Below are 26,370 nucleotides of genomic sequence, written 5' to 3' on the forward strand. Positions count from 1 at the left end.
AAAGTTTTTCTTTTAACACACACATTTCTGCTTCATTTTGGGTACAATGGCTCGTTAAGTCGCTCATTGCCTTCAGTTGTTTAGGTTTTAAAGGGTCAAGTCAAAAATCAGAAAACGTCATCCATCACTGGTTTTTGGTGCAGCAAGCTGTTGGGTTGATATCATAGACTGTATGTAAATATTTAAATATATAAATTTACAAACATAAATTAGTTTAATTTTTTATTTTATTTTAAATGTAAATATATAAATCTCTATATACAGTCTATGGCTGGTACATTTTAATTCAATAACTACATTACCCATAATGCTCGGAGCATCCAGGTTGATTAATCGAGTGCGGACTGATCGTACCGCTCTGCTCGCCCACTCTCACCGTCCGTCCAGTTTGCTCAGCAGCAGTCGCATCCTGCTGCCAGCTCGAGCGCTACCGTTAGCTAGCTAATGAGGGAGTAGCAAGTCATTCTCACGGAGAAAATCCCGTTTTCATACCTCAGCATTATGTCATTTTGCTGAATAATTCGTTTGAGAAAATGAATTTGCGATTTTTCAGTGCCAACTCGCGGCCCAGAAGACAAAATAACCTCCGTAAAGTCCGCTTTTTCACTTCGACCTCGGTAGCTGAACGGGTTTAGCAAGTCAGTTGGTTTTGACAAGACGAGTGTCTCATCTGTCCGCCGCTGCGGCTCCGTGACGGGGGGAGGTTTGGACAAAGCCAGTCAGATGTTGGACGGTAAAAAATATCCACGGAACTCAAACGTTTTTTACACTAGGTTGTGAAATTGAATTATCAAGCTGAAATTTTGTTGAGAAAGTGTTGGGAATAAGGGGAGGAGTAAGGTCTATTTTTGGAGAGAGTTTGGATCTCGCTCCGGAGGGGTGTGCGGAGGAGGGAGACCCGCAGAGAAGAAGGGACGTAGGGGGAGATAAGCCTGATGCCAGTGATGGCAAACGAGCCGATCATCCTGAACGTCTATGATATGGTAAGTGCTTAAAGAAAGATGGATGTTTTATCACTTTCCCAGGAACTATGCTTCAGTCGTTTATTGATCTTTCTGTGTCAACAATGCCGGGACACAAAGCCGAACTTCATAAAAAAAAAGTCAAATTTAATGTTTCGTTAGTCGTCAGCACACATGCAAAGACACAAATCAAAAACTCAATATCTTTTTCAGATGATTGTAAACCACGCTTCAATTCGGTATACATTCACAGTACCTAACTCTGCTCATTTTAATACAATTTCACCTTTCGATTCAGCTGTTCCCATAGTTTTCCAGCTTAACACACAATGGGTCACAACAGAATCAGATGAAAACTTTTCTTTACATAAGGTGCTTCTATAAAGGCTATTCACTCTTCAAATAACGTTTGTTTGTTGATGTATTCAGTGCAAAACATCATGGCGGATGAAGTACCTGAGAGCCGCCTGAGTAAAAGTCTAGATATCTTCATAGAAAATGACTTTGGTTGAAGTTAAAGTCACCTATTAAAATATTACGGGAGTAAAACATTTAAGTATCTGATGATTGCTGTACTTAAGAATCAAAAGTAATTTTTATTTGTTAAAATATAAAAATTTGAAGTAAAGCCTGGTAATAAAAAAGCAAGTGGTCAATATATTGAAAATTATTGGATTTATTTCTCCATAACATACACCACTTTACAATTAGAGCGTAAATTACTCTTAAAGAAAAGATGACTTTTTTTCACAACTAACAGGATTTAAAGAAAAAAAATCCAGTTTTTCCTTCCCTCCAATTCCCTCACTAAACTGTCCGTCCCGTCTTCACTTCATCATTTCCTTCCCTATTCTGTTGTAAGTGACTAAAATGTACATTTTATTTTGAAAATGTGCTGGAGTAAAAGTGAAAGTTGACAAAAGAAAGTAAAAATACTGAGATACCAAAAAATATTTAAGTATTGTCACAAAGTTTTAAAACTTTGTTACATTACACCAGGACAAAACACTACAGTATCAGAAGACACCAGTTAAAAATGTCTTTCCTATAATGGGGCCACGTAAACACACATGTAACATTGACAATATCTGTTTGCCATATGAGGAGTGCAGTGAAATAGTTCTTGTTGGACTTTCTACACTGCTGTTGTCAAAACAGAATAGTGGCTCAAGTAAAACATTGACAAGAGACAAGGTGATCCAAGGACTCAACGTTTCTTTTTAGCGTCAGTCTGTGAACAAACTGTAGTCTTGTTTTTCAAGGATTTCACTTAACTCAGGGTGAAAACAGGAAGACATGACAGCTGCAAGTGAATGTGAAAGTAAGGGGTTTTGTTTTTGCTGTTTTGTCTTTTTTTATGAAGCACTTTCTCACATCTTCTTTTGAAAGGTGCTACACAAATAAACTTATTATCATTATTAAACTGACAGTTTCACCCAGACTGTATTTCTACCGGGGGAAAATGTATTTCTTTTTCTTCCAGCGGTTGAATTTGAGTCATTGTGTTGTCACAGTGCAGGGGTGAGTCAGTGGGGAAGGGGGTTGGACATTGACTGATCTGTTGATGAATCATTGATTGATATGGATTCCCTGTGGCGGACAGATTACACTAACAATAGGTATTGTCTTGTTAGACTTTATAAAACAGGCGGAGGCAGCGTTTTTGGAATAATGTGCACGGAAAACTACAATTTGTCATACATTTAACAGGCTTTTCTTCCTCTCTATAAATCCACATGTTTTTGTTTCCTTTCACACCCCTATACCTGTAAATATTCAGTGGTTGAAGAAGTATTCAGATCATTTACTTAAGTAAAGGAACTAATACCACCTTGTGAAAATACTCTGCTACAACTACAAGTACTGCAATGAAAATGGTACTCAAGTAAAAGTAAGTAAATGTAGTCAGGAAAATGTGCTAAAATTATTACAATTAAAAGTAGCCAATTCAGACATAAACACACACCAAAAAGTATTAAAAAAAAAAACTCAAAATGATTTAAAAAAATAGAACTAAAAACGTAAAACTCAAAATTAGAAAGAAAGAAAAAATAAATAAATAAAAGAAAACCCTCTAATTTAAAATAAAGAAAAAAACACCTTCCTGAAGTCAAAATTATTAAAAAGAAGAAGACAGAAAATGACTTTAATGTCTGTCGTAATAGTTGGCAATTAATTTCCTGTGAATCTACTGATTACTCAACCAATTATGGCAGCTGTACTTGGGTAAATCGTTTGGTAATTTAATTTAGGTCTATAATAAACCATCATATTTTATAAACCCTTCTTATGTTTTTTTATGCAAAAATCCCAATTTTTGTAAAGTAAAGTTTTCAGATAAATGTGGTGGAGTGAAAAGTATAATATTTTCCTCTGTAATGTAGTGGAGTGAAAGTATAAAGTAGCATGAAAAGAAAACTCTCAAGTGAAGCACCTCAGATTAATACTTAAATACAGTACTTGAGTAAACGCACTTAATTTCATTTCACCACTCTAAATATCGGATACATTTTTTCATTCCTGGCTGAAGATCCTCTCTTTCTAGACAGGACTTGTCTTCTCCTGCTCCTATTTTACTTCTATTTTTAATCTGATTTATTGCTGTTGTGTTACCGTTTGGCTGATGGTCAATATATCATGTGAGGCCTGAGGTCACAAGGCTGAAGGCTGTTTTTAAGTGGATTACATTGAGAGCTACAGAATCATTAAAGAGCCCTTTGAGTATCAGTACAAAGGTGTAGAGTAAAGTGTACATAATGTATAGAAGCAGAACGCAGTGTGTGAAATCAAGGCTTTAACTGTTCCCGCTCATATTTATCGCCATAATTACTGCATTTGTTCCATCCTTCTTACTCATCCACTGATTCACGCTCTACTTTCCTTCATATCTTTCATTATTTCTATCTTTGTCATCCTCGACTCCTTTTCTTTCCCCTCTCCCCTCTCTTTCTTCTCTCCTCCCCCTCTGTCTTTCACTTCCTCATTTTTCCACTTGACTTGTGGTCCACATTAGTTTCTTCTCTGTAAAGACTGAGCAGCTTTTATCTCTGTCTCACTTCCATCCATGTGCGCGGCTGCAGGGGCCTTGGCACACTTTCACACGCAAAGGCTCACAAAAGCTACTCATACATATCTAACACACACACACGCACACACACACGCACACACACACACACACACACACATGCGTAACCTGGATTTCCAGTTACAGGTGCTCTCGGGCTTTCTGCTCATTGATTCATTGATGCTGTATTGAGTATGTGAGTGTATGAGAGATGGAGGCACTTTGTAGTTTGTGCTTGTTCATGCAGATCCACTCATATTTGTGGTGTTTTGAGACTGTGGGAACAAGATTTTTGGCTTGTTTGCTCTGGTGTTTTGTAGCGCTCTTTGAAAACAGTGAGGCGATGGCTGCGATCCATTCATTCATTCACTGCTTGGCTTTAAACACTTCCTGTGTCTATTGATCAGGCTGGTCTGACATGAGTGCTGTAGGAAACGTGAGTGGTAGACTTGCTGTCCGCTGGTTGGCTTACTGACTTACAGAAAACAAAAGAGTGGGGGTTAATGGTGCCCAGATTTTTCTTTTTTTTTTATTTTAATATAAAGATTACTTAAAGTGATTATATGAGTGCTGGATGACTTGCTTACTGTATAGTTGAGTCACGGTGTCGCTTACTCACATTTTGTCCCAGTGTTGGTCACCTCTGACTCTTGACTATCTAGGCTTAACCCTTTGAAACCTGAAAAAAAATTCTCAGTGAACAAATGAACAAGAAATAACCAAAAATTGAAAAAAAAAAAAAATTTAAGTTCAAAAGAAAATTACCAAAAAATATATGTATTTAAAATATACAACGAAATTAACTGGAAAAAAATAGGGAAAAATATCTATTTATAACTACTTTGTGAAACATAATTTTAAATGTATAATAATAATTGCTATAACTTTATATTTTCCCCGTCTTTAAAAAAATCTAATAATACTATCTCCCTCTTTGTTATTTTTAAGTTTTTACAAGTTTCTTGCATTTTGTTGGACATTTCTTGTCAAATTGCGAATTGCCTTTTCCTCCATGTTTCTCAGTGAAATCAAACCAATCTGCTCACGTTTCACAAGTTAAAATGCTTGTGAAAGGTGTCTGAATGCAGCACAAGAAACCTGTCGATCCAGGTTTTAAAGGGTGAAAGGAATAGTTTGGAGGTGCTGTAGTAGCTCACCTGGCAGAGCATACATCCCACGCACTTAAGGCTGAGTCCGTAACAGCGGCCCTGGTTTGGCGTTGCACTTTTCTGCATGTCGTCCCCCCTCTCCGCCTTTCCTATCTATTTCAGCTCCACTATTTAAAACAATGCTACATGGTACATCCTGCAATGTTATTGTACCTGGAATGCGCATTTCTATAGCTGTGTGTTATTGTAGTCATCTGACAGTCTAAACTTATTTATTTGCTTAATAACCAGTTGAGTGGCTAGTTAGGTGAGTGACTATTTGTTTAAGCAGAGGTCAGAAAAATGTAGAGATGAGATACCAACAGAGGTCAACACAGTGACAACACGCACTGCAGGATCCCCAACACCATCTCAGATGTTCACACAATGTAATGAACAGTGACAGCGAGCGGTAACTGAGGTGCAGCCTGGTGGGGGGCAGAGGGGCGGCATGGTGGCACAGTGAGAGCATCTGTCACTTTGGGCAAAATGTGAATCTTTCTGCCCTGTACGGTTTACTCAAAACTGCTGAAAAGACGAATTGCATTTTCTGAGGATCAATGATGACGATCAATACTGTCATGTGACTTTCAGGAATATCTGTGCAGACTTGAGTACAAACCCTCACCCATCACCACCACCACCACCACCACCACCACCATTTCTTCTTCCACAGTTCCCACTCCGTCAGGTCCTCCCCGCCGTCCCGCTTCCATCTCTGCTAAGTGGATTTCCTGGGCAGCTCTGAGTGCTTTAGTACGCTGCTCTAATGAGACGGTATTATCTGCACACCACCTGTCTGCCTGCCAGTCACCACCACTGTGGTTTACTGTATCTCTGTATGTGTGTGTGTGTGTGTTAGGGTATTGGATTTAATAGTGTCACGTAGCTAGATACTCAGCAGAGCAGGTTCTGTGTTTTGGCTGTGGGTGCTGCTCTGCTCTGGATCAATAAGCGATTTCAGTTATTCTTTTGTGCCTTGTAGTTCACAAGACAACGTGTGTCAAGACAAGAGAAATAAGTCAGAGAGTGTACAGTGGTGCTATTTGTGGGACATTACAGCACTCACTGTTAGTGTAGTATCATGTGGTCACATTTTTGGAGTCGCTACACATCTAATGTCAAACATCTTGCACAATACTTGAACACAGAAGTCAGCTAGAAAGTCAAATAGTACTATAGTCTAGGGTTTGGTAATAAGACTGAATATAGCTTTAGATTATAGCAATTTGTTGACTTTCTGATTATGCAGAGGTTAATATCTTATCAATACATGTGGTTGTTTTCGGCCATTGTGCACACTATTGCAAATGAATGATTCACTGCTTTATCGCAAGTTTGGATGTAAATGATTTTTGCATTGATGTCAGATATGTAATCTAATCAAAAAGCCAAAAACAGCCATGCTGACGTTTGTGTTTACATAAAAACAAATGCTCTATTGAGTTGATAGAGATCTTACTATATGACGATATACACTTTGTGGTCACTTTATTAGGTACACTTGCACAATCTAATGCAGTCAAATGCAAAGCTATCAGCAACTGAGTTTCCAACACTGTCACTAAAACCTGCACAGTATAAATGTTGTAAAGGTAAAATTACTGTCACAGCTATTGTATTTGAATCAAATCTTTGAGTTTCTTGTATAGTTTAAAATAAGTGCCTACCTAAATCTAAATAGGATTGCATTATATTGTACAGGTGTGCTTAATAAAGTGGCCAATTGAGTTATCACTATAAAAAATATACACACTATGGTAGAAGAATTTATCCTTATCACCCAAAACTTCACTAAGGCTTATAGAGAGAGTTGAAATAATGACGTGATTGGTCAGCCTGCAGATAATTAATGCAATTATATGCTGATAATCAAATATCTGTTTGTCTTTTTCAAGCTTAAATGCTGACATTAGACAGTTCCTGCTTTTTAATTGTTAAGACAGGCTGCCTGTCTTTCTTTTATCTAATAGTGAATTAAAATTAAATTGATTTAATAAAGAAAATTGGCAGATCAATCAATGATTAAAAATAGTCATTGCTTGGTGAGTTATCAGTGGCCGATGAGTTTTATTTTCTTCTTTGAGTCCAATTACAAGCAAACCATAGGTGTGAGATTAATTCAAAATTGTACTTAACTTGAAATATCATGCAAAGCTCATTCTCTTCACCTTTGTCTTGCATTACTTTTACTGGCAACAAAACTCTAAGACTGTAAGGTGACTGTATCACCTTGCACTGTCTTTGCCAAAAATAAATAGGTATCTTACGTCTGGAACATTTGCTGGCAGATATAGCCCTGCGTACTTTACGGCTTTCATAAGTTAAGCAACAGTACAGCAATAACATTTTCACTTTCTTGTTCTAGTTTTAGGATGAATGACTTAAGTAAATCAGCTCTCATGACATGTAAAGTTTCATTAGCTTCATTTCTGTCACCGAAATTAACTTTTTGATTAACATTAAAAAACCAGGTCAGGCTAAGAAATATAATAGCATTGACTCAAGCAGAGCAGACGATAAATTGCAGCACAAAATGTACCAGCATTTAGCTCGTGGCTGTTAGCTGTGTCCTTCTTGTTTGTGTTTTCAGTTTGGTTTCAGTCCGTATGTGTCTGCTTTGTGTCTGCTACTGAGTGCCAAAGCAGTGATCTACCCGCTAAAGCTGAAGACCTTTCATATCTCCTTGCTTATTATTATGTTTAACACTGTCAGAGATTATAATCCTACACAGAAAATTACACTTTGGAGTGCGATGATTAAAAACAAAGGCAGCCTCACCCACTTTCTCCTCTGTCATCTGTCTCTTTCCCTCCACTCTGTCTTTAATTCATTCACAAACACACATTGTGCTTTTACACACACTCAGCCGCTCTCTCTCGTTTTAACGAGCTTTGAAGTAATGAGAGCTCAGATAATAGTCTTATTGCACCACTGAGGAGGGGGAGTAGCGTACTAAAAAAGCAGATAAGCTCAGTTAAAATATTTTCTACCACACATAGAAAGACTCATCCAGTGGCTGCTTTTGCTATTTCGTGTTTGGGCATCTCTGACGCTCCACTCAGAGGGATTTAAAGTTAGTGCAACTGAAGAATTAGCTTGTATTCATGTTGTTTTCTTTGTGTGAGGTCTGTTGTGGCTTTGAGGGTCTCTGGTAGCTGTGGGTTTTCTTTTGCAACTTAAATGCCGTTGTGGATTCCTATAGTCGTCAGTTTTCTGAGCAGGATCCTCTTAAAGCTTTCGCTTCTTAGGAAAAGCCCTGGATAGAAACTTGAAGCACCGAGGAAAAGCTGATACACAGTGTCTGAACTTGCGGGCAGACTTTGAAAAGCCGGCAGCTGAGGTTGCTGCACAGTCTCTGAGAACCAGCCGTTGTAAACACAGTTAGGTATTGTTACTAGGCTCAGAGAAACAACCACAAACTGATTCAAGCAGCAATTCAATAATACTGTTTTTGCTCAGTTCTTTAAAAAATCTTAAGATGAGATCGGCTGATATAAGAATTGATTGGTACTGGAAAAACCGTGGATAAAAACATGACTAGAAATTACACAGTGAGGTGGTGAAAGGTTGATCCTCCTGGAATTGCCAACAATATGATTTATCCAAATGTGATGGCACACTCGGCCCTCTTTAGTAAGACAGCTGACCTCAGTTCCAAAATATAATAAGTGGCAGCGGATTTGGATTTGATGTTGGACAAAACTTGGGGGGATAAAGATTTTTTTTAAGTCCAATTAAATGGATCTGAAAGGAGCTTTTCTCTGTCTTAAAGTAAAGCCATTCGCTGACTCGTGCTGTAGCTTTTTTTTGCAACATTTCAACCTTATGTAGGTCAGGAAACAGACATACTCTACAGCGGGAGACACTGGGCTGAGATGTTGCGCAAGAAAACCATCTTGGCTGAGCAGTCTTATGTTAAATTTACTGCCTTTGTCAAAATGACATAAAAATAACAAGGAATGAAAAATACAAATCTAAATTAAGTCATCATTACCCTGAATAAACTCAGATTAGGCCTGTGTACTGAGTATTTTAAATTACCAGGAATAGACATGCAGTTACCCAAAAATGGAGCCAACATTCATCTTTTTTTCCTCCCTTTGTTGCTGAAAAAGAGAAAGAGGAGGCGGAGAGCTGAGCAGTCAACGAAGCTGACTCACCTTTACCTGCTTTGACTCCAAGTCATGCTTGTTTGTTTTGCGCATCAATGCAATGAAGAGGATTCAGTTTTGCAGAAGAATCTCAGAGGGTTGTGTTCAAACTTGAGAAGAAAAATACATTTGCAGAAGATAAAGGGTGTGTGTCTTTTAATGCAAGACCTCTGTGCAAAAGGTTACAATTAGCCGTGTGACTGACTTATTCTTCAGTAGTTGTTTGGCATTTAAGAATACATTAATCACACCAAGTGGTGATACAACAAAGAAAAAGCAAATAATTCCCATGAAAGCTGTCTTGAAAAGGCATCATTGTCTCCTTAGTGTATTTTTTGTTGAGGTAGATTGCAGAGGGGTTGATGTTAGGCGTAAACCAGAAGGCTGTTAGTATGTGGAGAGAGGCAGTTTGACTTCATAGAGGAGTAGAAAGACAGCTTCAGTTACACCCACTAGTGCTGCATGAGGTCACTGCTGAAGAGGCATTACTCATCAGGAAGAGTTTCTTTTCATGAGACCTTCAAAAGGAAAGTGCACCCCAAAACCAAGAATATGTATTTTCTTCTTGTGTATTGCTATCAGTCCAGATTGTTTTGATGTGAGTTGCAGTGTTGGAGATGTTGGTCATAGAGATGTCTGCTTTCTGAGTAATATAATAGAACTAAATGACACACAGCTTGTGTCAAAAAAGTGCATTTGAAAAATTCAACAGCAGTGTCTCTTTCCAGAAATCAGGACGCGGTTACGCAAGATAATCCACAGACCTTGCTGTGAGGTGTCATGCAGGAGTTATTTTCTTTCTAGTCTCGCAAACCGAATCGATGCGCAGAAGGAAGCATGCACCTCACTTGGCAACACTAATATCTCGTTGCTACCAAAATTAGAACATGCATGTCAGTTTTTCAAACCAGGATAAATGATTGAGTTCATTTCCACACCAGTGAAGCACACAAGTCTGCCTGATCTCAGTCCCTGAGTTTAAGTGTTTTTGTGCTGTGGGAATGAAGCTTAATGTAAGTACATCCTCTCGCTTATGAGTATAGATCTAAGCTTCCTTCTGTACCGTGATCCAGTTTGCCATTGCCCTCCATGCACTTTTATTCAAACCATATACAATATGAAAATAAACTGTCAGAGACTTAGAACTTCGTTGAGAGAGATGATCCTTCACAGCAGTCAAAGTTCAGCCATTCAGTGAACTTACTCTACTGCTCACCTTCGTTCCTCTGTTACCTTTCACAATTTGCCCCTCGTGTTTCTGCTCAAGTCAGAAAGGTGACACCTCTCCAGCATTACTTACCATCAGTACAACAACATAAACCTGAATACCAGTTTATTATTACCTGACATTAAGTGCAACAAGTAGTTCAGAGCTCACAATCGATTGTGCCCTGAATTAATACAGTAAAAGGTGAAAAAACGTATCTTTCCATAACTGACTCATCACACCTGCTCTGTCAGAAGCACAATGCAAATAGCCAAAGGGTGATACAGTCTCCTCCTTACCTTTTGTGATCGCACAGTGTGTTTTAACTGTTACAGACAATCTGCAGAGAGAACAATTTGCATTGCAGATGACGGCCAGCTCTGCCACTGCTGATTGTGTGCAGCCACATACTGTATTTGGTTAAAACTACACAGGAAGTACCCGAATAGTCTTTTAATAGATTGCTGCGTTTATCAGACTGCTACATATGCTTTGCAAATTGTTTCTTAACATCAAGGAGATATGTCTGCCCATTCACAGTCCAAAAAAAGGGAAAAAAACATGTAATTTGTGATCACTTTGGTGTTAAATTGTCCCTCTCAGGATCATAGTGTAGGACAACTGGTGTGCAGTGGCAGAGTGGGATTGTAAAAGAAGGAAAAATAAAAGATGTGAGAAAAAGATGAACATTTAAAATATTAATTGTAAATTATTTTGATAATTACTAAATATTTTAAGTCATCAATCATGCAGAAATATCATGCATTAGGTGGTAGGGCTTCAACTATCAATTATTTACATAATGTATTAGTAAATATGGATTATCCGCAATATTTCCATGTCATGGCATTATAACGTTTTGCAAACATTAAACATATGACTCTTTGTTTGGATGCAGCTTGCGTAGAAAGGCGGCTGAGACAGACACATTTTATATGGAATATTGTTTTTGTGAGTGATTTTGGTACCTGTAAGAAAAGTGTATGCTAATTCACTGTAGATTTACTGAGTTATTATTTGGCATCCTCTGATATTAAAATCAACCTTCACATTTCCGTGCTCCATCCTCTGATAACAGATCTTTTCACACAAACGAACTCTGCCTAGCAACAGCCAGGCCAATCAGCTTGTAGCCGCAGGATGTTAGACAGACACATGACTGGAAAGATGGATGGTAATGTCACACATCACTACTGCTGCTGCAATTATTGATTTGTGTGCCCTTTGTTGTGTTTGTATGTGGGCCTGTGTGTGTATAAAGGACTGTGTAAACATGAGAGGTTCATAGATCATATTGCCTCTTCAGCTGCAATCTGTAGTGTAACTGCAGTGATAAAGTAGTTTACATCATACATTTCAGAAAGAGTCATGTTTTTTGAAAGGAAAATAATTAGAATTTTATCTCTGCGATGATCTGCTTTAGTGCAAACAACAATAGTTCAGTCATTGCTTGACAGAAAAATTACTGAAATTACTAAAACACTAAATATTTATTGGTTAAACCTTCTCAAATGTTGGGATTTTCTCCTCCTCTCTCTTTTACATCAAAATTAGTTTGCATTTTAGACTTGTTAAGACAAATAGAGCAACTCAACAACACCACTTTGGCCTCCAGGAAGTTGTGATGGACGTCACCATTTTCTGAAATTTTATAGACTAAAGAGGTTAATTGAAAAAATGATAGTACAGAATAGTTGCAGACCTAAGCTGCTTAATGTTGGCTGAATGCGTCATGTGTCAAAAAGCAGCAATAAATAAAGCTATTTTGGACACTTTTTTCTTTGTCTCTTTCTGTCTTTAGTACTGGATCAATGAGTTTACCAGCACTCTGGGCATCGGAGTCTTTCACTCAGGGATTGAGATCTATGGAAGAGGTAAGGTTACCCAGAAATATGACACCACATGGATCAGGTGACTTCCTGTGGATTGCATTTCAGAAAGGATGCCTTATTTACACTTTGACTAAGATTATCTGCTGTTTCTATTTTGATCAGATAGACTTATTGCATGAGACTGGTTTGTATTCATGTTTTCATGTTTTGTGTGTGTGTGTGTGTGTGTTTAGAGTTTGCCTATGGCGGACACCCGTACCCATTCTCAGGGATCTTTGAGATTACACCAGGCGATGCAACCGAACTCGGCGAGACCTTTAAGTTCAAGTGAGTATGAGATATTTGGTGTTTATGTGCATCAAATTGCAGACATATTGCAGATGTACATGTGCTCTTAGCAGGGGTCGACCAATATTGTTTTTTCAGGGCCAATACTGATATCGATTACTAGTAGTTAATGAGACTGATAACTGATATTTGGAACCAATATTAATTTACAATAAAAATAAAAGTTTTTCTGTAAATACTTAGAATTTGGAATATAACAAACTCTAACACCAGACTTCGTTTTAGCAAATGTTTAATCAAAACTGGAACTTTCAACATCATATACAGCAAGTACCCAGCAACTTTTTTTTATAAAGTCAGTGAATAAATAAAAACAATTCCCTGAGGTTTTACAAAGTTAAAGTTGCTCCCATGCTGATAATTTCTTGGCACTTTTTAATTAATTAATTTTATCAGTGATCATTAAAACAAAAAACTGATACAGATAATCAGCAAAATCCCAAATATTGGCCCCAGTAATCGTCCAGGCCGATAATCTGTCGATCCCTAGTTCTAGTTCCCGGTGTCTCAAATGTGCATGCAGCAGCCTGCCTGCTTAGTCAATGCTCCAGCCTGTCCGCAACTGGTCAGACAGCTTACAACAAGCCAGAGAGCAAGTCAGATATTGAGCCAGTCAATCTGTTTTATGGTGAGTCAGTGTTAGATGTGCATATCATGAGTCACACAGTCAGTCTGTCATACAGCTGGATGTGTTGAAAGTTAATAACCATTGTCAGTTAATTAGTGGGATAGTTGAGCTTCTTAGCTCAGCAAGAGAGTCAGTTGCTTCATCCATCACTGAACTTGTTAGTTGATGTGTTTACATGTTACTTATGTAACCGTGTTACAGTCTGATTTCTGCAGTAAGGTGATTCAGTTAATATCATGAGAAATAGTAACCCATTTTCCATGTCAGATTAAAAGGTTGGATGATTCTCTGGCTAGAATCTCTGCTGAAAGCTGATTTCTTGACTTGTGTGCTTGTAACAGGGTTTCTAATGGGGTTTTTACATGTACACATGTGCAAGAGACCTCAGACAGGAAAAGTATCCCCAAGATGGCAGGTCAGAAGTATTAAAGGAGAAATAATTACACTTGTCCTCATGTTTAAAGTCATTCCAAAGTCTGCCAAAAACTGAAACTAACAAAGTAGCCTCTAGAAGTCCAAACATTTCCGCCACAAAAACATGTGACTGAATTTAGACTGTTTGACGCCGTGAGGTAGAGCTGTGCTTTGTCTGGCCTCTTTTTCCTCCCCCATATTGAAAAAAATGCAGGAAACAGCATCTTCTGTCACAAATACAGTTAAAATAAGAAAGCCAGGCTTCCAAAATAAGGTCAGGAGGAGGGGAAAAGCCTTACTACTGGCCTGCTGTATCACAGTTTTACACATTAACTTCAGAGCATTTACTCACGTTCCCAGATTACCTGAGTTTCTCTTAGAAATCTGGTGCATGTTAACATACTGAGTAATCTCGTCATTCACACAGTTATGAACTGTGCAGGCAGCCTGTCTGAAAGTCTCCTCAGCATCACAATTAAACACACAAACACTTTGATGCCAAGCACCGTAAACTTTTATTAGTGTTTGGGTCATGAGTTGTCCTCTAAACCAAATTTACGAAAGAGGTGATGACGATGATTTGACCCTCAGTCAAATAATCATCGTCCAACAGTCACTCTGTTAGCGAATCATTAATTTATTAAGATTCCAGTCTATTCTGTGTATCCAGTCAACCAGTCAGTCAGTGAGCTGGGATGTGCCCGTAATGAGGGCTTCTAGTTATTATTGCTACTGTAGGACAGAGAGATGAAACAAAAAATACATGTATGGAGAGGAGAGGACAGCATGTGACAGAGATTTCATGATTTCACACTATTTGCTCATGGTTCAGGGCAGCTGACTTGTCTCGGACAGACAGAAAGAGAGTGAGAGAAAAAAGTGTAATTTCTGCTCGGTCTTCATGTGATACTGCATGCCGTAACTTTGACATGGAGAAAAAAAGCAAAACTGAGAAAAAACATTGTTGCATGAAACTTAAAATTACCAGTTTTTACAAACATTTGCACCTGTAATGCAATCCAGTACAGTATCCGAGCAATAATGCATATGTTTGTAAAGCTTATGATGTTCTGTTTATGCTGTGAGAGGGGACTGCAGTATATTAGCAGTATTTCTTGATTTTGCATAAAAGCCGATGAGGTGAGAAAAAGAAGTTGCATGAATTTTAGATCCATAAAACCTTACTGTGGATAGTCCAGTGTATGTTTTCAGGAAATTAATTGAAGGTATTAAACTAAAAATAAAGTTGATTTCTCTTTAACTGCAGAATTTAAAGGGCTTGTAAATGTGTGATTTTCCTCTCACATCATTGCTGTTTTGGTGCCATTTTGTCTTATTTTTGCTGCAGCTAAATGTGAGTATGTTGTGGTGGTGAGACGAGAAAGCATCCAGTCAGTTCAATACGTTTTTTGGATTCCCAGAATCAGCCCAGGGTCTGTGTTTGTGTGTGTGCAGCTACCCTGTGCTGCTGTGTATTACTTCTGCTCTAGTTGATGTGCCCTGTAGCTTTAGACAGACTCCGGCACACACACACACACACACAGACACAGACACACTTGCTGTCTCCATGCAGGCCACTAGAACAAAAGTATGGATCATCTGGGACAAATGCCTGCATATCACCCACTGTGGTGTCTCTTTGCCAAATGCAAGATATTATTATTTTTTTAAACGTTAGTGATATGTTATGGAGGATTTCCCTAAAAACTGATGTATGCTCTCTCATACAAAAGTAATCCCTCTCAATGATCACTTATAACTGTGGATTTATCTGCAGAGCTCTGCCCTCTGATTTTCTTGTTATTTCCTGTGCGCAGGACGTTCCTGGGCACTTTATAAAAGGTAGCAACCAGGTGCCAGATTGTAAGCAGCAAACATCCGAAGGACGCTATAAAGATTGTAGAAATAGGACTGAACAAAAATGTAAATATAGTGAAACAGGAAGCGCACAAAGCTGGGTTTGGCTTTTACTTTCACTGATGATACTGTTCACAAACAGTAACTAAAACTGTGTGCACAGTCTACCCTTTTGTAGGCACAAACCAGGTGAATCCAGGTGGAAAGTTGTGACACCTCACTGAATAGATCTAGCATGCAAATCACATGCCAATTTAGCAGCAAGCGGCTTGGCTCTGTGGATGGCCAGTCATACTGTGAGTCCACCAAAATATATATTTCTTTAACAAGTATTGGACTGACCTTCATAAAATTTGGTGCTTGCATTCATGGTCCCCAGAGGATCAGAGGATGTTTGTCCCTTATGAACAGAAGGTTCATGACCAAATAGCTTGCGACAGATATAAATTGTATTTGATGCCAGAGCAAATGTTAGCATGCTAATACACTTAACTAAATTCAAAGCACTGCCTAAAATCCTAATTCATCCAGATTAAGGCATTAAGACACTGCAGTGTTGAGAAAATAGCTGGCAAGCCACAAAAAGCTTTGACCCAGCTTTTTACAGAACCACTTCTACATTTTGTTAAATAGGAGAAAAAAACAGTGAGTGGCTCATTCTCTTTAATCATTCAAACAAATCTGTTTGTACAAGGTATTTGTGCATGAGGCTGATTTGTCACACAAAAGAGGTTTAAACAAAATGCTTGTAAGTCATTCTTAACTCTCTGTCAATGAGTAATGAAGTCTAGTAACACCTGCATCTGCACCCTGTCATCTCTGCAGAGAAGCCATAGTCCTGGGCAGCACCGACTTCACAGAGGAGGATGTGGAGCGGATCGTGGAGGAGATGGGGAAGGAGTACAAAGGCAACGCCTACCACCTCATGCACAAGAACTGCAACCACTTCTCCTCAGCACTGTCAGAGGTAAGCATGCACATGCACACACACACCCAAACAAACAAACACAATGTCATGTTTGCATTAAGTTTGGACACACACAGCTCTGCACCGTTTTGGCTGTTCAACTGCGTTTATCAGGTGCAGAAAAAAGCAACACACTAGGTTAAATAATTATTTCTTGACTGCTTCATCTTTCCTGCTCTGTGTGTGTGTGTGTGTGTGTGTGTGTCTGTGTGTCTGTGTGTCTGTGTGTCTGCGTGTCTGTGTGTACATACGTGCAATCGGCTTATCCTGGTGTGACTAATGAACAGGGAGTCTTACAGTTAGCATCTAGCACTGAGATGGGGATTAAGACACACTGATACAAGCCTAGACATGCAGAGCCAGCTGGCAAACACACACACACACACACACACACACACACACACACAGACACAGACACACACGCGGATGGCTGTTGCAGCTTTGAAAGATCAAGCATAACAATTAGTTCTCCAGAGAGAACATTTGATGTGCGTGACCTGATGTCAGTCGTCTTCTTGAAAAGCAAATCCACAAACTGTGCCCTGTTCACATGTTGTCTGTGTCTTATTATGTAAGTAGATTATCTGTACGCTGCGCTGTTCATCTGAGAGGCGGCGCGCAGGTTATCCACTAATCACAGGGTCAGTGGGTCGATCACTAGCTCCTCTTGTCCACATGTGATTGTGTTGGGCAAGACATTGAACACAAAAATGCTTAGAACCTGTAGAATATAAATTTGTCCTAAAAAAACCCCACAGTTCTGAAGATGTCAGTCTGTCTATAGAACAATAACACAATTCATCAGTATAATCTTTGAGTTTTTTGGGGAAAACTGACAGGAACTTTAGGCTAACAAAGCTTCATAAACAGTCACTGAAATAGGTGAAAATTAAAAAACATAAAACAAAATTTAAATTTTTTCTCAGACAGACCCTAACACTGATGGTTCTGATTTCATGGGGTCAAGAGTCAATAACTACATTGTGAATAGTTCACTAAAGCATCATAACATTAAATAACACGAACTGAAGTATTTAGTAAACTAAGATTTTAGGGAGAATAGGTCACAACAAAACTTAAGCTTATTGTTTTGGTTTTATGGTCCACAAAGTTACTGTTTTGGTTCAGCGTCATCGGCACCGTCATCGGCTACCTGCCCATTACCAAACAGCACACAGACAAAGTCAGTGACTAGCTCATGAACGTAGTAGGATATTTAGCAGCTGAAGTTTTGATGGAGTTTATAAAGAGCAAAACAGAGCTAAAGTAGGAGATAATATTGTTGCTGGCCAGAAACTCATCCCCAAATGATTGTTTATCTATGTCTGCGAGATGTGTACACGAGTCAACTTTATAAGGTGATGAAATAAAAATGTTATGTTTTCAGCTTCTTGCACCGCTCTCCTATTGACAAAAAAAATCAATGAATGCAGCTCATACATCCAGAGGGAGCTCGGAGTAAAGCTGTTGCCAGCGTCGAAAGGGGCCATTTGAGGTGGTTCGGGCATCTGAATCTCCCATTAGAGGTTTTGCGGGCATGTCAAACTGGAGGCCCTGGGGCAGACCCAGAACACGCTGGAGGGATTATATATCTCATCTGGTCTGGGAACATCTCTGGTTCCCCTAGGACAAGCTGGAAACTGTTGCTGGGTAATACCTTGTTTAGCCTGCTACCCCCGCGACCCAGCCCTGGATAAGCGGATGAAAATGTATGGATGCATGGATGCATGCAGAAAGGGTTTAGAAAGATTGAAGAAGAACTTTGAATCTCTTTCACTGCCATCTTGCCCTTTTCTTAAACCCTGATGAAGGCCACAATCCCAAACGAGTGTGTCTTGCAATAGAGTTGTTCTAAATACTCAAAGTGTTGCTGGAGTTTCCACCCCCTTTAAATTTTCAAGGGTTCCCCTGGATCCTTAAGCAGTCTTAAGAGGCATTAAATTCATAAATCTTAAAATAAAGCCTGAATTGTTATACAAATGTATAAAATGTCTAAAATTTAAATGTCTTAATAAGAGATGGAAGACATGGGAAGTGGAATTTACTATATATTATAATTATTATTATCATCATTATCATTCTCAGTTAATCAGACTTCAGTTGTGTGTCAGTTGAGTGCTTCCTACAATCCCTAGCCAAACACTCCACCAGGTCATTTTTTAGAAAAGATTAGCCCTTTCTTTTCTCGCAGATTTTTGCTTGCTCCTCCTAGTTTATGCTGTGCTCATCTGCGGGATCATCTGTGTAGTTGGGACAAGTCAGAGCAATCTGCATGTCAGAGAGCCTGGGTTTCTTCCTGTCAAAACACACTCATCTCTGAGAAAGTTGCTGCAGCTTAAAGAAAGTATACGCTCTAGTATCGTGTCTTGGCTGCATTTGACATGGCACTAAATCAGCTGTTCTGTAAGACAGTTTTGTAGATCAAAAGCAAATCAACTGTCCCTGTCTCCCTTTGCATCCTATAAAACGACCTATCAGCAGCTTCTGCAAATGTTTTCTTTTTTTTTTTTTTTTTTTTTTTAAAAAAAACCCACCATTAAGCACTTTGAGTGGGAAACACTCTGACTGTTTTGGAAGCCACTCGCCCCATAATGCTGTAAACAGCACTGATTAAGCAAAGAGAGGATAATTAGCCCTCACATTGACAGTGTATCTGCCTGTACCTGCATGTTGTCTAGTCTGTTAAGGGAAGGAGGTGAGAGAGAAATACACCAGAGACTTGAAAGGTCTTCCTCAAACTAGACCAACTCCTGCACAAGCGGTTAGTTACAGTAGAAGAATTTGTCGCCATAAAGGCAGAGTTTTTTTCTCGTCACAGGTCATGGAGTTTCTAGAATGTCTTGCGTTTTTTTTTTTTTCTTTTGAGACATTGAAAGTTGGGAAATTTAATAAGGTTTCCAGGAAGTTGCAGACATTTTTCACATCACAAGAAAATAGCAGGATGTATTTTCCAGTTAAGCATTCATTGTTTCAAATTTATTCCACAGCGAGCTCAGCTATACAGGGAAACACTCTGTTTACCCCCTCAGATGTCGTCTGACCTAGAAAACACGAACAAACCAGGAAGAAGAGTATAATATGCAAAGCACAAAAGCCTTTTGGTGTAGAGAGCAAAGCAAAAAGTAAAACACACTGAAATGAACAGAAAATTAATTTTATTTTAACATTTAATTAGATCTTTTGTTTGATATACAAAGATGTGACTTTATTAACAGAAGAATCAAATGTTTTTTGAAAAAGATCCCCCTACAATGTGTCACTTTTTTCATTGATGTGCTGCCCTCAAGCTTAACATTGTGTTAGTTTTTTAGTTTATGTCTGAAGCTCCAACAGTCACCTTCTTTGTTACCAAACTGCTTTACAAAACCTCTTTTTTTAAAACATTTTCTTTGTTGTAACTGGTATTGTTACAATGTGAGAAAAATCTGGAAATAATTTACAGTGAAAGAGGAGTAAATGCATGGATTTTGTGCGTGTATTTCATTAAACAAAAATATACCTATTATTGAAATACAAAAAACAACAAACACAATAACACAAAAAGGCTACCAAAGGTATCTAAGATTTGATTCCCCACAGAAATATTTGTTCATAAAATTCATACCCAATCTCAGGTGTAGTTTAGTTTTGTTAATTTAGCTCTCCATTTGCCGCTGTAACAACAGCAGCTACTTATATAATTATATCCACATAATGTTTTTACAATGCTTCAATGAAAAACAAACAAACAAAGAAAAACAACAAATATGTATAGATATATACATACAGTCCCACTGTGTTTCATTTGTGGGACAGATAAACTGGGTGCGTGTTAATGAGTGCATGAATATGATAAAAGCACTATATAAACAGACTTTAAAAATGAATAATATTAAACTGCAGAAGCTTGTAATAGCTGATATAAAAACAATAATATCCGTCCTCTCCTCCTTTGTCTCCACTCTTCAGATCCTGTGCGGCAGGGAAATCCCTCGCTGGGTCAACCGCCTGGCCTACTTCAGCTCCTGCGTGCCATTCCTCCAGAGCTGCCTGCCCAAAGAGTGGCTGACCCCGGCTGCCTTACAGTCCAGCGTCAGCCAGGAGCTCCACGGAGGAGGAGAGCTGGAGGAGGCCGAGGACGCCGCTGCCACAGCCTCCCTGGCATCCATGTCGCCCTGCTCACCCTCATCCTCCTCCAGCCCCTCCTCTTTGCCTCGCCATTCCCGCCACCACCAGCCCCGCCGGTAGAGGCTGCGATGTCCACCGGGAGACATCGGGGCAGGACAAAGAGACTGTGAGGTGACAGAAAACCTGCAGCAGCTGATGAGTCAGCAAAAAGTTCTGCCAGACCGTCCTCAAACGAGGCGCTGAACTGCTACCTGCTCCTTGGTAAAAATGTCGGCCAGATCTCTGCAGGGATCCGGAGCCGTCGAAGGAACTCTTGGTGCTGACAAAGGCAGGATCGTCTCTCTGAACGTGGCTGATGGATTCCAACATCCCATCTGAAATCCAGTCTATTTACCTCCAGTCTGTCATCATTTTGCCAGCCGACCTGCAGGGCAGAATGGAAGCATCGTGAGTTGTTTACGCTTCAGAGTGTTTGAAAAATTTACCAGCCACATTCAGATTTTACCAGCAGCTAGTTGGTAGATGGTGCTCATCCCAACCTTGTTGTAGTGGAAACCAGTGAGAGCGAAGCTAAAAAAGAAGGTTTTGCGTCAGTTTATAAGGAATGTCCTTTAAAAATCTGATATAATTAACACTAGATGTTCAGAAGTTTCCAAAATTATTTTACCATGTAACAAGCATTTGTGAGTAATTTTTGCCTTTTTTTCTTGTGAAATACTGGATAGTTTAACTCCTTCAAACTGTAGCACACAGCTCAAGACTCTTGTTTTTCTGCTGTAATGTGAGTAAACCACAAAGATCCCTTTCATGGTAAACATCAATACAATGTGAGCTGTTTTTGGGGAAGGTAGCGGACATTAAAGCTCTACTTATCACTGTATATAAACGGCATGACATCTACCCAAAAGTGAAGCCCAGACATCCCGATTGCACTTCCCGATCCTGACTAGGCAACCTCTGGCCCCAAATGACCAGTGCATCATCAGAGGAAGATTGCACCCGTGTTCAGGATATTTTGGCTTTGTTTTTGTGTCCATGGTCTCAACATTCAGCCATTTTATTTGCATTTTTCCTGACATCAAGACACTGAATCCTCTGGTGACCTCTGTCTCACCTGGTAGAGTGTGCGCCCCATATAAGCACAGTCCGTGGCAGCGTCTTCCGTTCGAATCCAGTCCTAGAGCATAATAAAGACAATAGCCCTTAAAAATAATCTTTAACAACAACAAAAAAATCATGAGCATCTTAAGTGTGACACCATCTGAAGAGAAATGAATAAATAAAATAAAAAAAGCAAACGTTTCTACACTGGAACATTTTGTGATTGTAGTTTTTAATGAGCAGAGCGCTGGTATAATTTGATCTGTGGCTGGTAAACGTTTACACTGAATCTTAACTGTCATTGTGATGTGCTAAAATATTCGGCTGGCAAAATTGTGAAAGCAGCAAGTGGAATCTACACACTTTGCCTCAACGTGCTGTGTGTGCATCAGGACCTCAGACTTTTGTTACGTTTCTCTCACAGCAGGCTGGATTGACTTTAGCCAGAACTACAATCACTTTCCTTCAGCACCACAGAGACACAACAAGCCGAACCAGTGTGTCTAAAGGGGTGAAAATCATCTAACACACCTTGGACGGGTTCAGTTCCAGGTCATTTTTGCTTCCCGGGTCCTTTTATTTGTTCCTTTTTGATGTCAAATCAGGATCAGCGGTTGTCAGGTACCTGTAGCACCTCTTAAAATCCTACCTGGGGTAACCACGTGTGATCTGAGTAAATTAAACCCAATGAAGCAGATTTTTAAAATGTATCAGCCCTTAATGTAATATGAGGAAGCACCAATAATATAATATTAATTTCTTTTCTTTAAACACTTTAAGAAATAGGTTTAGGCAGTGACACAGAGATTTTTGTTACCAGAAAAAAAAAAAAAGAAAAAAATAATTACTTCTCAGTAGCAACTGCCAAGGTGCCTTTGATCGAGGTACTTAACCCACAAGTGTTCAGTGGCCAGCAGCAGAAGACTGGTTGTACTGGACTGCTCCCAGTTGTCTCAGTTTGTGTAAAGCAAAACATTTCGTCTGTACCAGAGGTAATTCAAGGTTCAAGTTTACATTCAGGACATGAAGTCAGTCGGTTTGTAATCTGCATAAACAGAGTGCTTCAGGAATGAGTCCGAAAACATGGAAATAACTTTGCCTTTTTTGCCTCCTGGTTCCCTCGTGTCGATGGATTTTCTGAATGGGTTTTTGGTTCAATGTCTGAAATAAGGTCACTTTCATGTTTTGTTCTACGGCATAAAACAGGTCAGTGAATACCCCACTTGTGAACTTTGAAGCTTTTATGTGTCGTAACCCTTTGAAACCTGCATCAACATCACTTTTTTGTGCTGTGTTTAAACACCTTTTTAAACTTTTAAACCCTGAGCAAATTTGTTTGATTTTTTTTTAAACATGGGAAAAAAAGGCAACGAGCAACTTGGCAAGAAATGCTCTGCAAACTGCAAGAAATTAGTAGATTGAGAAAATCATATTTTATAAAAGCTAGGCAAAAAAATGTTCAGAAATATAAATTTTCTAGTCATTTTCTAGTTTGTTTTTCTAACTTTTTTCTTACTTTTAGGTAATTAAAAACCAAAATATTTCTTGCTCATATTTGCTCATTGCCTTTCCATGTTTTTGGAAGAAATCAAGCCAATTTGTGTAGGTTTCGGAGGGTTAAATAATGTGGTTGCTATCAAGTGGCTAAAAGAGAGTACAAAACGTCATCAGGCCAAACACAGTTTAACAGCCTCATTGTGGGATGGATGTTAAATTATGCGACCGTAGTGTAGTTCGTTTATAGCCTAGTGTTAGCTTTTTACTTTGGTGATTGCATTTAGGCCTCAAAAATCCTAAAGGGGGTGTTAATTTGTGAAAATTATCTTTCTGAATAAAACATATATACACATATATAAAACATATATAAGTATCACAAATGTTTATTTGCCACAGAGCTTATTAATTGCAGTAATCCAAAATCCAATGGAAAAAAATCCACAGGCGTTTTGATGAGGGAACCAGGGTGACGTTAACTATTTAAAACCTGGATTAACAAAAAAAAAATAGGCAATGAGCAACTTGACAAGAGATGTCCTTCAAATTGCAAGAAATTATTAGATTTTGAATTTTATTTTTTTAAACTAGGGGAAAAAAGTCCCAAATATTATGTGAAATTATCATTATTTTTAAATTATTATAATAATAAATTTAAAATTATTTTACAGAATTATTATAATTTTTAAGCACTTTTCCCCCAGGTCCTTTCCTTGTTTTTGTGTTGTTTTGTTTGTTTTACTTTTCCATAGTTTTTAGTTGTTTTCTTCTGGGTTTTTTTGTGCTAATTTTCAGGTCATTTTCTTGCACTTTTATTAATTTCTTGCTAGTTTTTAGTTCATCTCTTGTGAAGTCGCTCATTGCTTTCTTCCCATGTTTTTGAAAGAAATCAAGCCAATTTTCCCAAATTTCAAAGGGTAAACTTCCAGTCATCCCTGGGGCACTCGGTCTGGCGACGACAGGCAGGTGAAGCAAAGAGAGGGAATTTTCAAAAAGTGTGTCTTAAATGGGAACAGAAACCGTCTTTAACTGACCTGCAATCAGCCTCCTGACAGTCATTTTCCTCACGTCTGCGTCCGGTGAGGGATGATGCACATTGGTGTTAATTTCAAACACATTTTAGGTTTTATTTCAAGGGTTTGTACTTAAAACTCACTGAAGTGATCACGTACTCAGCATCATTTTTACACTTTACAAAAAGATGCTGCTTTTTGCAAATGATGAGCACCTCATTTTTCAATACGCTGTCTAAGAAAACAACATGTATGCTGCATAATGTGCATCGTCCCAAACAAGAACAATGGATGTGTCGAAATATATTTCTCAGTCATTTTGCTGGAAGTCCGAGGACTCGACTACAAACAGGAAAACTGTCACATTTTGTCTGAAAAAGGTTGTTTTAATGTATTTCCATGCTATATATATATATATATATATGGACTCTGGCCTTTTATGTCTGTTTTGTTTATGTTCGATAAACTCAGGACTTTAAAAGGCTTTGTAATATAATCCTTTTAACTTTTTTACCCCACGTTTTATGTTGTCGTTGCTTTTTCTAATGCAGTAGTCACTCCATAGAGCTTTACAAGAGCGCACTGTGGCGGTGCAGTTTTATACTCCTCTCTTTGATAAAAAAGAGCTTTTGTTTACAAACCTGGATGTGCGGATGTGAGCCTGTGCTGCTCTTTTGTTTTCCTGTCTGTGCATGAATGTGTGAGTGTGTTTGACCACTTGTATTATAAATCAACATGCTGCCAACTGGGCCAAATTTCCAAACATCAAACACACACAAACTCTGCAAGAGAGAACAAATGTAGCAATTTCTCCAAGTTTTTTTTTTTTCTTTTGCTGTTAAAAATATTGTCACATTTTCAAGAGATTCCTTTTTTCTGTTTTTTCTTAAAGAAGTAAACTTTTTTGTCCTCCAGGTAAATTTAGGATATTTTCAGTAATATTATTTTGGTGCAGTTGCAGATATTTTTGATTTTAACTGTGGGTAAAAATATCATTTCTAGACGTTTTTTTTTTTTTTTAAACAAATAAATAAAACAAGCAGTGTTAAAGTGAAGACATTTCTCATGAAACCAGCATATTTGTGATTTGGAGTGAAAGGATTCAAGTTGTTTGTGTTACGAACTTCATTTGAAATGTTACTTTTTAAATGTTACAAGAAAAGGTAAACCTTAATTTTAATGCACAGACACACACTGACACACACACTTACGGCTCATGTCGGCGCCCTCTGCTGACTGTTATCTGTACTGTTACCTGTCTGTGGTGCTCCACACAGACACTGAGGTTTCCCTCAACGTTCATAGCTTCTGATCGTTTCTGCTGTTATAGATCATTTCAGTGTTTTGACAAATTATAAGTAGGCCTATGTCATCAAACACTAATCATCCACCAGCTGCCAAATGCTGAAGGAGTAAATAGTTACTTTATGTTCGTATCTTGTCATTTAAAGTACCATAAATCACCATCACTGAGGCCAAAGATAGCTATATCATTGAATTGTCACGCATCTAACTTTTTGTCTCTTTAAGTAAATATAGTTGTTCTTTCATTATAATAATTCTGATTATTTGTGGGACATTTGCACCACTTTGTGTGCTGTGAACAGGAGTTGGGAAACCTCAGTCGTTCATACCCCAAAAAACTGACTGCAGCTGTTTTTACAGCGAACTCTCACAAAGCCTTCAGAGGAGTGGACCCGATTTGTACCCTGTTGTAAAGTTATTAAAGAAAAGTCTACAATCTGTGACTCCTGCGCTGTCTCATGATATTTTTGATGTTGGTTATGCTACTCTCTTTGTCGCAGAAAAATGCAAAGCCACCTGTTTGTTTTTTGTTTTTTTTGTCACATGGAATTTAGTTGCACCTGCACAGGATGTTGAGGCTGTGGCAGTTGAGTGAGGAGCTGAATCCTTGCACCCAAATTCAACAGAGGAAATGCACTTTTTGTTTAAAGAATAGTTTTAAATGTGGAGAAATATGTTGATTAACATTTGAATTATAAGCAACCAAGCTAGCAATGTTATATTTCTCTGTTAACCCTTTGAAACCTGAGGAAACTGTTTCTTTTTAAGA

At 38.5% G+C, this 26,370-nt stretch overlaps 1 protein-coding gene across 1 annotated transcript; it reads left to right on the plus strand.

Moving 5' to 3' along the window:
• Positions 1 to 358: 358 nt before the first annotated feature.
• Positions 359 to 26,044, plus strand: desi2 (desumoylating isopeptidase 2). The gene is made up of 5 exons (XM_042502203.2): positions 359 to 983; positions 12,337 to 12,409; positions 12,601 to 12,694; positions 16,440 to 16,581; positions 20,530 to 26,044. Exons 1-5 carry the CDS (start codon positions 936 to 938, stop codon positions 20,806 to 20,808), a joined length of 636 nt encoding a protein of 211 aa, XP_042358137.1. The 5' UTR covers positions 359 to 935; the 3' UTR covers positions 20,809 to 26,044.
• The last annotated feature ends 326 nt before the right edge of the window (positions 26,045 to 26,370 follow it).

Source organism: Plectropomus leopardus, chromosome 13, assembly GCF_026936395.1.
Source record: "Plectropomus leopardus strain MGB_pleo_1.0 chromosome 13, ASM2693639v1, whole genome shotgun sequence".
NCBI lineage: Eukaryota > Metazoa > Chordata > Actinopteri > Perciformes > Serranidae > Plectropomus > Plectropomus leopardus.

Bases quoted from the DNA above. Each gene is read 5' to 3' on its own strand.
- desi2 (XM_042502203.2), top strand. From the start codon at position 936: ATGCCAGTGATGGCAAACGAGCCGATCATCCTGAACGTCTATGATATG. The intron at 12,410-12,600 runs GTAAGGTTACCC...GTGTGTGTTTAG, and splicing joins GATTGAGATCTATGGAAGAG to AGTTTGCCTATGGCGGACAC. The intron at 16,582-20,529 runs GTAAGCATGCAC...TCCACTCTTCAG, and splicing joins TCTCCTCAGCACTGTCAGAG to ATCCTGTGCGGCAGGGAAAT.